The following is a 12193-nucleotide window of genomic DNA, read 5'->3' as shown; positions in this document are numbered from 1 at the left end:
GTTTAGAGCCCACATAAATGCCACACAGAGTTCCAGTAGCCAACTCCTAGCTTCCACAGTCACCCGACCTAAACCCAATCGAGATGGTTTGGGATGAGATGGACCGCACAGTGACAGCAAAATGGCCAACAAGTGCTCAGCATCTCTGGGAACTCCTTCAAGACCGACTACCCGTCTACCTGAAGCTTATCGAGAGAATGCCAAGAGTGTGCAAAGCAGTAAAATCAAAGCAAAGGGTGGCTATTTTAAAGAATCTATAACATAAAACATGTTTTGAGTTATTTCACACTTTTTTGTTTACCACATATTTCCATAAGTGTTTTCATAGTTTTTATGCCTTGAGTGAGAATCTACAATGTAAACAGTCATAAAAAGAAAGAAAAACCATTAAATGAGATGGTGTGGCCAAAATTTGGACCTGTAGTGTGGGTTAACACACAGATTCTGACAGAAGTCTGACTGTCAGTGTCAGATATGGGCAAGCGGAGCAGGAAAGCGGTGTCCTGGATTGCTGGGATGGCATGGCGGTGGCAGTGGTGGGAGAAGAGCAAGGCTGGGGTGAGCCACTGGGAATCAGACAGTTAAATAAAATAATAAAAGTGTAGAAAATGATGTATAAAACACTGGACACAATTTTCAGGCTCGTGCCCTGCATCCTATTATAGATTTATTACATGTAAAGTACAACTGCACATGAATTAAACATAATCTTGTGCTGGGTAAATGCTCTGCAAAAAAGAAAAACTTTTATGAGCCTTTACTCAAGTTAAATTTATACCCCGTTTAAGCGACTTAAGAGTACACAAGTTGTACATTCAAAATAAGCTACCTAAATAAAATGTCCTTATTATGTAGAGACTGGGACTTCTCAGAATTACAATTAGGCCATTATTTTATTGGATAATTGCAGCTGTGGAAGACTTTAATCACTCGTATACTGCTGTGTCATTAGATGTATACAATTCCATTTATTTTAAAGCTGACTTATTATGTTGCAGATAAATTGTATGGAATATAACAAACAAATGCATGCAAAAAAAGTAGAACTGGAAGAGAAAATACACAGTACATTAAACCTGCACTTTAATGAAGCACTTGAGTAAATGTACTAAGTTATGTTCCTTTCCACAGCTACTGTGACAGTCAGCGCACATTGGTTTTATTACTGTTTTATATTTTTTCACTGGTTTGATTGTGATTTTATTTAGAATTTTTACTTTCAGTTCTGCTTACTTTTGGTTAGTTTCCAGTGTGTTTGCTAGTTTCAGTTCAGCTTTTATTTTTCAATAATATTCATTTTTGTTCTGAGTATAATTCATTTCACTGACAGCTTAAGTTGCAATATTATTATAATGTGGGTATTAATTTTTCAGGGGAAAGTTTTAAGGTCAGAATAGATATTGCAATATAAACACAATGCCACATTATAAAGATTAAGGGGAAAGTAAAAAACAAACAAGCATAAACACACTGAAAGAAACTCAAACTAAAGGCATTTCCTCTATATTTTATTTCAATTAGTTTTGTGAGTATAGACAATCAACTCAGTTGGTTCTGTAGCTTTTAGTTTTACTTTTTTGCCACCATATGCAATGTTTGTTTAATGCCTAGCCTAACTTCTTAAAGCTTGTCCATAACACCAACAACAGCAAAACACCAACAAAAACATAAGATATAAAAGTTAAGCTAAAAGTAAAACATTTAAAGTTAAAACGGGTGCATTTTGAAATGGGTATAAAGATAAACAACTGTAAATGTTAGTTTTTCCAGCAACTTTGCTTTACTTTGACATCTAAACTCATACAAAATATATATGTTTTGAAAACTAACCATAAGTAATTTACTTTTTGGTCTATATAGTTCAAACTTTTCACTTAAGAGTGGTTTATCCTTACTAAAAAAGCAGACTGTCAATCTGCATGCTAGCCAACAACAACTTTATGTAGCATTGCTGTATGCTAATTACAAACCTTTATCCTGATATTAAATCACTTTTACACACATAAAGTTCACAGAGAGGATGCAGACGCCCTCTTTATGCAGTGTACTAGTTAACAGTTTACTTTAAAGAGCTGCTGTAAGGCGGGTGTTGTCGAAATACTCGGACTGAACGTGGAGAAATCGATTACTTCTCAGTAACGACCTCTCCGCATAGTGTGGCGAGCTAGCAACAGTGAGAGCGCTGACCTGCTGCAGTTGTGTGAGGGCGCCACTGGGAGAATCCCTCTCTCCGCTCCCTCTGTCTCCACAGCTCCGTTTTCCCAAAGAAAAGAAGAGGAGAACTAGGTCCGGGGAGGAGGAGGGCCGCCATTACGGAAAGCTGACAGAAATACCACTTTCACACGCGCAATCTGCTCCTAAATTGATCGGGACATGAGCAGTTTGTGTTGCAGCAGAAGGCATTTCTTAAGCGAAACAGCACCGGCGATTGCATCAAACTCACCGTTGTCTCGTGTGCGCGACCGGCCCAGCGTTATGTGGGCACAACAATGGACAGAATAATTATTGAAAAAGCAACGTGGTGAACCGGGAGGAGAAGACGACTGAGTAGATTTTTTTTTCCTTTTTTTAAACACGCGTCTCAATCTCGCACTGGTGAAGAAAGCGTTGCGGGAACAGAAATCGGATTGTTCTATTGTTCGGGATATTTATTTCTTGCCTTTCCCGTGTTTGATTTCAGTTAAAACATTAGTGCAAGGAAAAAAACAAAACAGGAGAAATCCAGACATGGGTGAAGGATATTGTATTCAGATGAGCACATCGCACAAATTGTAGAGGTATTGGTTTCATGTGCGAATAGTTCCGACCCACAGTGCATTCTCTGCGGCTGCTTATGCACATCAGGCGGCGGCGAGGGCTGCGGCAAGAGCTGGCCTGACAGATGCAAGAGGAGAAAGGGGGAGAAATGCAATGGTATGTATTCTACGTGCTCGCTCTGCTTTATTGGCTATTTCCTAGCGAAGCTGTCGAGTGCTACACCCCAAGACAGCTGGGTAAATACATTCCCGTGAAAGGTTGTCTGTCTGTCGGTGTGCAGGAGGTAAGGCTATCCCGGCTCTCCGGCGCTGCCATTTCATTATGTAGACAGCAGGCCTGGCGTGGTCACCCCTCTCTGTGCACCCTCAAGCCCGTGTTAACTGTTAATCCTTTTGCAGAACATATAAGGTTACACAATCTTAGCTTTAAAAAAAGTAGGTTGTGTGAAGGGAATTGATTAAAAGGGCACTTTGGTGTGCTGTTTTGCTGATGGCGTTTTGGTAAAGGCATGCTGGTTGGTTTTTTTTCTTGATTTGAAAAGAACTTGTCTGCTCATTTGGATATCAGGCCTTGCTCAGCTGAACTGTTTGGACTGCCCATGTTTGCTTCCGACCCCACTATGAAGTCATGGTCATATGGCAGGTTAAATATTTCTTCATGACTCATGCTTTTTTTGTTTTGTATTTTTAAATGCAGGATTTTTTCACTCAGGAAATCTTATTACACATTAATTAACCTCTGCATATGGTTTATTTTTAATTTTTTTTAGATCACATTATGTGCCGACTATTGTAGCAGAATTGCATCAGTGCTATAATAATAATAATAATGGAAGCATTAGTCAGTGCCATAAAATTGGCAGTAACATTAAGTGTCTTAAAGGTGTGAGCAAGTCCGTAGCCCTTTGGCAATGATGGTAAGTGTGACTAAGGCTGTTTAATAAGCTCTTCATTCATTTTTTTGGTCAGGGAAGATGCTTTTAAAGATAGCTGCTGTTTCCCTTAGGCTGAAGAGTGTTGACTGAGGCGCTTTCACCATAGTCATTTTAATGCTTGTCACCCCACTCACTGATCAGCTGAGGTCGTCATTTTAACAAAAAGGGGGGGAAAAGTACCACTCCCAACATGTTTCTCCAGGGATTAATGTCATCTTTTGATCCTCTGTAGATGTTTTTAAGGAATTCTGGCGATCAGTACAGCCGGTGTTGAAATGAGTCGATTAAATAAATTTGTCGATCAGATAAAAGATTATTCAAAAATTTAGATGAAGCGCAGTCAAGTGTACTTGCCCATTTTATTCAGTTCATTAATTGAATGTGCAAAAATGAGCCTTCTTCCTTATTTGAGATTGTGTTTGGCCCCCTGCAAGGAGACCACATTGCTGGTATTCCTGTTATTATATGTCTGTTTTCATTACGCTTTGCTGGTGGCAGGATGTATGCCAGTGTGCATATAATATTAATGCAGTGATGTCGGGCAACTTGAAATCAATTAAAAATAATGAGAACCAGTATTGGTTGGTGTTATGGGTTCTTTGTGGCATTTACCATTGAGAGGATTCATCAGTCTTTGTCAAACAAAGGGAATAAGCACAAAATGGATTAATATGTGCCTCCATTATTATTATAGATAGCATCTGTTGTTAAGAAGGATAAAAGTAAAAAATGCCTCATTCAAACTAACAAGTACATTTTTACATCTTAAAGTAGCATAATGCTATTTACTTTTATTATTATAGCTGCTTAAGGGGAAGAAGGGCCTGACATTTGCCCAATCATTCTCTTTCATACTGTTTTGTTTCCCCCCTTTATTTCAAAATGAGTTTTTGGTTGATTGCTTATTTTGTCTGATTTCATTTTTTTTGTTCTCTGTTTCTTTTGACAGGATCTGATTCATGCAACGAGTGAATGAAAGAACCGTCTGCTCATATCACTGCGGCGCTGTCTTATTATAATTTAAGCCCCAGCAGACGAAAGAGAAATCTGATCTCCTTTGTAGATCAGCAACTTTATGGACAAACATTCAAGTGAACTCCTTCATACAGTGCCTGTTTAAGGCAGGATGAGTGTCAGCAGGCTATGATGGCCAAAAAGCAAGATGCGCGGTCGCCCATTTACAACCTCATTGTGGTGGGTTTGTCCGGAACAGAGAAAGAGAAGGGACAATGTGGGGTTGGCAAGTCCTGCTTGTGTAATAGGTTTGTGCGTCCTAGCGCTGATGACTTCTACTTGGATCACACGTCCGTGTTGAGCACCAGCGACTTTGGGGGTCGAGTGGTCAATAATGATCACTTCCTATTTTGGGGGGAGGTGTCACGGGTTCTCGAGGAGGGGCCCGAGTGCAGGATGCATGTTGTGGAGCAGACCGAATTCATTGATGACCAGACGTTTCAGCCACACCGTAGCACTGCTATGCAGCCCTATATCAAACGGGCAGCAGCAACCAAGCTGGCCTCAGCAGAGAAGCTCATGTACTTCTGTACGGATCAGCTAGGTCTGGAGCAAGACTTTGAGCAAAAGCAAATGCCAGAGGGTAAGCTGCAGGTCGATGGCTTCCTCCTTTGTGTCGATGTAAGCCGTGGCATGAATCGAAACTTTGACGACCAGCTGAAATTTGTCTCAAACCTGTATGGTCAGCTGAGCAAGACTAAGAAGCCCATTGTGCTGGTCCTCACCAAATGCGACGAAGGAGTAGAGCGCTACATTAAAGATGCACATACCTTTGCTATCACAAAAAAGAGTCTACCGGTAGTTGAGACATCGGCACGCTCAAACATAAATGTGGACCTCGCCTTTCTCACTTTGGTTCAGCTTATCGACAAGAGCAGGGGCAAGCCTAAGATCATCCCATACTTTGAGGCCCTAAAACTCCAGAGTCAGCAGATAGCTTCTGCTAAGGATCGCTATGAATGGCTAATCAACCGTATAGTAAAGAATCATAATGAAACCTGGCTAAACACCAGTCGACGCATGAACAACTCCCCAGAGTACAAAGAATATGTCTTCTTGGAGGGAACGGCTAAATGCAAGAAACTTTTTCAGCAGCATGTCTACCGTCTGAAGCAGGAACATATTGAGAGGCGTCGGAAAATATACGTAAGCACTCTTCCTTTAGCACTTAGCTCTTTAGTGCCTGACCTGGATGAGATTGATCAGTTGAGCTGGTCTGGGGTACAGAAAGTCCTTGAGTCCAAGCAACACTTCACCCACTGGTTTGTTGTTCTGGAGGACTCGCCATGGGAGGATACGTCTCACATCGACAACATGGAAGATGAGCGAATCCCTTCTGACCTGTTGGAGACTGCTGAAGCAGAAGAAATTTTTAATGCCCACCTGGAGCATCTGCGCAATGAGTGCAAACGGGCGGAGATGAGGCAGGAGTTTAAGCAGAGACTGGCTTCCTCCCCCTTCGTAACACCTGGTAAACCTTGGGAGGAGGCCCGGAGCTTCATCATGAATGAAGAGTTCTACCAGTGGCTTGAAGAGCCAGAATACCTGGATCTCTATAATCGGCATCAGAAGGAGATCATTGACCGTGCTAAAGAAGACTTCCAGGAGCTTCTGCTGGAATACTCTGAGCTTTTTTATGAGCTTGAAGTGGATGCTAAACCCAGCAAGGAGAAGATGGGGGCAATCCAAGAGGTTCTTGGGGAGGAGCAGAGGTTCAAGGCACTACAGAAGCTTCCTGCTGAAAGAGATGCTTTGGTATTAAAACATATCCACTTCGTCTATCATCCCACCAAGGAGACCTGCCCTAGCAGTCCACACTGCGTAGACTCTAAGATTGAGCAGCTGTTAGCATCACGTTTTCCCTCCCATTACCCCTTTTTTGACGTGAAAGCTCATTTTGGGGACACCAAGGCTGACAGAATAAACCTCGTTATACTTGGGAAGGATGGACTAGCCAGAGAATTTGCCAATGAGATTAGAGCTCTCTGCACAAACGATGACTGGTATGTGTTAGACGGGAAGATGTACGAACTGACGCTGCGACCTATTGACGGAAATGTACGTCTTCCGGTAAATTCTTTCTACACCCCCACTTTCACTCCTCATGGGTGTTTGTGTTTGTATAATTCAAAAGAATCACTTTCTTATGTGGTGGAAAGCCTCGAGCGACTTAGGGAGTCAACTCTGGGCCGAAGAGATAGCCAGCTAGCACAGCTGCCGACTTCACTGCTTTTAGTCACTAAACGAGGTGTAGGATCATACGTTGATATAGGTGGTGACACTGCCTTAAACTTGATAACACAGGGGCAGCAGTTTGCAAGGAGATTGCAGTGTAGCTTTTTAGACCCCGCCTCCCCCGGTGTGGGCTACGGCCATAACATAAGTGAGACCCAAATAAACCAGGTGCTGAGGGGCCTTCTGGATATCAGGAGGAGCACATCTTTTAGTAGCAGCTCCCCACCTCTCCTCCCTGAGCCTCCAGGTCTCCGAGACTCTCAGCCAGTCCCAGAGGCAGACCTTCGCATTGTCATGTGCTTAATGTGTGGAGACCCCTACGACACCGAGCAGCTCCTGTCGCCTTTCTTAATGCATCAGCACTGCAGGCCCATGTCTAATAGCGGCACCTCCGTGTTGCTGGAGCAGACAGTTGGTGGACATAAGCTGGCTATAGAGCTCTCTCTGCTTTCATACCACGCCTCCTTCACTTTGAGGAAGAGCAGGTTAGTGCACGGCTACATTGCAGTCTACTCTGTCTCCCGAAAGGCCTCCCTGGAGACCCTTTGTGCATTCTTGTGCGAGGTGCAGGACATCATCCCTATTCAGCTGTTGGCAGTCGGAGATAGCCAGGCAGAGCTCACTGACAGCGATTATGCCTGTGAACAGCTGATCCAGGGGGAGGAACTAGCCCATGAGATTGAGGGTCGCTTCAACAGCGTGGTTTGTGGGTCTGGAGGGGTGGTGGGGGGCCTCCACAGGATAGAAATGTTTCATCCGTTTCTGATGGAGGTAGTAGAGAAGCGCAACATTGTGGAGGCCACGCACATGTACGATAATGTCGCTGAAGCGTGTACCAATGAAAATGTCTACTCCCCGCGCTGCAGCTCTCCTAGTCCTGTCACTATGTTCCTGGATTCCGAGGACGACGTAGAGCCGTCGCCACCGTACTATGATGGCACGCTCACATCTCACAGTAGCGGTTTCAACATGCCCGACTTAGATTCCAGTGACATCTCTGTCATATCTGATATCAGGGACTTTGAGAACAAACTGAACAACAAAGTACCCCCCCAAGTGAGAGTGAAACCAGGCGTCACTTTCGATTTCCGGAAAATGAGCCGTAACCCATATATCGACACGCTGGGTCATCGGCGGTCCTTACCCTCTGCTGTCACCTGGGTTCCTGGCGGCGACATGGGATACGATCCCTCAGACTACGCCGAACCCATTGACGCCGTTTCAAAACCCCGCCCGAGCAACGAAGAGATCATCTACTCGGTACCACATGACAGCACACAAGGAAAAATCATCACCATCCGCAACTCAAACAGGATGCACTCCAATGGAAACGGCTCAGACAGCGAAGCGGACAGCAGCTCTCTGGAACGAAGGAGGAAGTTCTCTGCAATTGGCGTGAAGCCTCGTCTTTACCGTGACCGCTCTAAGCGGCTGGGCAAGTTCAGTAGCTTTCGCACGAGCTTCATAGGCAGTGATGACGAGATGGGAGCTCTTCCAAAGTCCAAAGAAGATGACTTTGGGACCCTTAAAGGTGAAAGTCTAGTGAATGAGGAGAGCGAAGACCCAAAGAAGAGGAACATTCTGAAGAGCCTGCGGCGGACAGCCAAGGTGTGTTATTATTGAGAAAAGCCATTTGTCATGTTGCATAGCTTTCAAATTAGTGTAATGACTGGACATTTTGTTAGAAGCCATGGAGTGCACCTTGCTGTCAGCGTAATTATTGCTTTGAGATACTAAGAGTTTCGTTCTTTGCCTTTTTTCCTGCAGAAAACTAGACCAAAGCCCCGTCCAGCTATTCCCAAGCCCTTGGAGAGCAACTACTTCGGGGTCCCCCTGGTGAATGTGGTATCCCCAGACAGACCGATCCCTCTCTTCATTGAAAAGTGTGTCCGCTTCATTGAGACAACAGGTAAGTGCCTTTTTTTCCTCGTTAATTAACAGCTTATTTCGTGCTGTTCCTTTAATTGTGTTTAAAGTTTCATTCAGAGAAATTCTCACTGCACTCATCACTTATCAGGTTTTTAATTTGTACTTTTGGTAAAGGTCTTTTATGGAATTTATTTTAGTGATTAATCATCTTCACATTCCTGCAGAGTTCCTAAACCCATGCACCTGCTCATGACCATAATGCAATGTGAAATTAATAGTAGGGTGCGTTTAATCTTCAGCATCTGTTTAATCTTCGGCGTCTGTGTTGCCTCGTCTGTTTGCAAAGGGGCTGATGAAGTGTTTGTGCTTTGCTTGTTTCCCACTGTGACACCCATCCACGTCTTTCCCCTTTTCTCTGCTTCGCTCGTTCTCCTTCAGGCCTGAATACGGAGGGTTTGTACCGCGTAAGCGGCAACAAGTCGGAGATGGAGAGCATGCAGAGGCAGTTTGAGCAGGGTGAGTTGCTCATCGTACTTGTTTGAACCAGCTGTAATTATGTGACTGCCTAATCAAAACATGAGCAGGGTTACTGGAAGAAAGTGACACAGAACTCATTGCTCATTCCCGATGAATGCTACGACTGACGGGTGTTAACTGTCATTCTCCCTGTGCAGACCACGGATTAGACCTAGTGGAGAAAGACTTCTCCATAAACACTGTGGCTGGAGGCCTCAAAAGCTTCTTCTCTGAACTGCCTGAGCCCCTGGTGCCTTGTGCTCTGCAGGTGGACCTACTGGATGCTTTCAGTAAGCAAACACTGCTGGGCTGGGAGAGTCTTTACTAGAACATAAAAAGATTATTTCTTTAGAAAGGAACAGGGGTGGGAAGGTTTTGGCAGAGCTGCTCCATTTTAGGTGTTTTAGTCTTGACAAACATTTTTCTGACGGCGTAGAGAGACGTTTCAGCTTTAAATCACTGTGTGTGATGAAGTCTTTAAAAAAACATCCTGTTTGTGCAGAAATCAGTGATAGAGAACAGAGGCTGTATACCATGAAGGATGTCCTGAGGAGGTTCCCCAAGGAGAATTATGATGTCTTCAAATATGTAACGAACCACTTACACAAGTAAGTCCCCTGTTTACGGTTTAAATCACTTTCATGCGTTGTCATCTATTTTTTTTTTTGTTTGCTTGTTTTTTACCCCTCCTCCGCTATATGAGAAGGAATCAGTCAGTGTACCTTTCTGTGTTTTCTCAGGGTGAGCCAGCTGAACAGGGTGAACTTGATGACCAGTGAGAACTTGTCCATCTGTTTCTGGCCCACCCTCATGAGGCCAGACTTCTCCACCATGGATGCTCTGACTGCCACGCGCACCTACCAGACAATCATTGAGACCTTCATCCACCAGTGTGCATTCTTCTTCTACAACCAGCCCTTCCTCGACTCCCCCACCGGCCTGGGGGGCCTCCCTGCCTCGCCCACCACCACCCTCGGCGGGAGCTCTGCCTACTCTTGTTACCGCTCCTCTCCACCTCACACCACCCCTCACTTCAGCCCCTTGCAGCAGTCCCCACCCACTACCCCCCAGTCTCCCCTGCAGTCTCTGCTCCCTCCCCTCCACCAGCACCCCCACGCCCACCATTCCCCCGCTGAACAGGAGACACTGTGAGAGACAATGAAACCATGTGTGCCCATGATGATGCTGGACCTTATCACCAACACACACTAAAAGAAAAAAAAAAAAGAGTAAAAAACAAAAAGAAGTAAAAGAAAAAAATGTGCACATGCACATTTCATTTTTGATCATGATGGACAACCCAGGTTATGAGAACTGGAGATGGAAAGTGTCTGAGAAACTTCCCCAACCTGCCAATTATGTTTATGCTTGTGTGCGTTGGAGCGGAGGCTACCATTACCAGTGAAGCTCCTTCCGCCCTCTGATCTCCTGGATGAGTGGATGTCGGGTCAGAGAAGTGGAGGGCAGAGGTCACGGTCACAGCGAGCCACCACTCATCCCATAATACAAAGAAATAGAGACCTCTATGCCAAGCTGGAAGAGAAAGACTTGGGGCCACCGTGTTTTTAGTATGTGTAAAAACTGTTTTTAGTTTCTTTTTCTCTTGAAAGTACTGCCACTGGATTTATAGTCTGGTCCTCTGTAGGTCCTTTGGGCAGCAGTTTGCTCCATATAGCAGAGTTTCCTCTGTGTCTGCCTTTTGGGTTTCTGTCATCGGCTCTACTTGAGGGGTCAGCATGGGGATGGGAGGGAAGGGAACGGTTGGGAGTAACACATCCAGGGATGCACTTTAATGATCACTGTTGGGTTTTTTCTCCTCAAAAGGGGTTTTTCTTTTTTTTGACATAGTTTTTTTCTTACGTGATTTTAATTTCACAGCTCAAACAGCCATACCCATTGCCACGACAGAGCTCTGGCAGATCAAACTTTGTTTACATCAGACGTGTTTTTTGTATCCACAAACTTATCTGAAGCACTTTTTTTTTTTTTTTTTTTTTTTAATAGTGTAGTGTTTAAATATGAAGAAATGCCACACGGATTCATTGTTCATGTTTGTTTGTGTAGTGGTCAAGTGTGGCATCAGTACAGGCTTGTGAAACAAGATCCTTTTTGTAAAAAAAAAAAAAAAAGAAAAGGAAAAAAAGTGGATCCGGTGTGTGTGGGTGGGTGGGGGTTTCCCATTTTAGGTCGGTGGGAAATCCAAATCCGCTCGTGTTCCTCATTCATCCAGCCATGTGAAAAACTCGTTTTGTTTGTCCTCTTTTCTAGCTGTTGGTCGATCAGAGTGGGCGTATATAGGGATGCTTAGTTCGATTAGGCCATTGGAATATCAGTGAAGGCTTTGCCTGCCGTCGGTCAAGTGAAGGAGAAAACTTTTGCCATTTTGAATGTGTAACCCAGCAACGCCATACATGCAAATTTTACGCTAGCATCTGTTGTCCACGTAAACCAAACACTTGAAACATGAGGTTTCCGGACGTGTTGCTGTGGCTGTTTATCAAACCGAGCGCTTTGTATCCGTGTACTATTAACTCTGAAGGTTTAGTATTCTCAACGCACTGTCACTGCTAGTCCTGCTATTGAAACACAATGACCAGTGGAAGTGAAGTACCTGCGGATCGAGACGTTCAGGAAGCACCCGTGGCAGTTTACTTGCTCTAGTTGATTAGTTTTGTGCTGCAATATCGTCCTTCATTTTCGCTGAAAACAAGCAGCACTGATAATGAAGGCCTAACAACTTTAATAACGGTTAAGTCCATGAGAGGAAGCACTGTCTCTTTCAATGAAGGTGGAAGATGTGGACCAGAGGACTGCGGCTCTGCTGTAGTTCTCGGTTGCTATGACCACAGAATAGTGGGATCAACTGTA

General features: G+C 44.2%; 1 protein-coding gene across 1 annotated transcript; it reads left to right on the top strand.

Moving 5' to 3' along the window:
* Positions 1-2196: 2196 nt before the first annotated feature.
* On the top strand, positions 2197-10615 carry arhgap35b (Rho GTPase activating protein 35b). Its single transcript, XM_026181420.2, has 7 exons — positions 2197-2913; positions 4641-8548; positions 8708-8849; positions 9248-9325; positions 9484-9615; positions 9828-9933; positions 10066-10615. Exons 2-7 carry the CDS (start codon positions 4835-4837, stop codon positions 10475-10477), a joined length of 4584 nt encoding a protein of 1527 aa, XP_026037205.1. The 5' UTR covers positions 2197-2913; positions 4641-4834; the 3' UTR covers positions 10478-10615.
* The last annotated feature ends 1578 nt before the right edge of the window (positions 10616-12193 follow it).

This window comes from Astatotilapia calliptera, chromosome 10 (genome assembly GCF_964374335.1).
Source record: "Astatotilapia calliptera chromosome 10, fAstCal68.1, whole genome shotgun sequence".
Classification (NCBI taxonomy): domain Eukaryota; kingdom Metazoa; phylum Chordata; class Actinopteri; order Cichliformes; family Cichlidae; genus Astatotilapia; species Astatotilapia calliptera.
The sequence above is the reverse complement of the archived record's forward strand: the minus strand, read 5'-3'. Positions and strand labels throughout refer to the sequence as shown.

What these genes read in the sequence shown, in the direction of transcription:
- arhgap35b (XM_026181420.2), top strand. Translation starts at nt 4,835, where the DNA reads ATGATGGCCAAAAAGCAAGATGCGCGGTCGCCCATTTACAACCTCATT. An exon ending in CCGCTTCATTGAGACAACAG is followed by an intron (nt 8,850 to 9,247) that starts GTAAGTGCCTTT and finishes GTTCTCCTTCAG; the next exon opens with GCCTGAATACGGAGGGTTTG. An exon ending in GCAGAGGCAGTTTGAGCAGG is followed by an intron (nt 9,326 to 9,483) that starts GTGAGTTGCTCA and finishes CTCCCTGTGCAG; the next exon opens with ACCACGGATTAGACCTAGTG.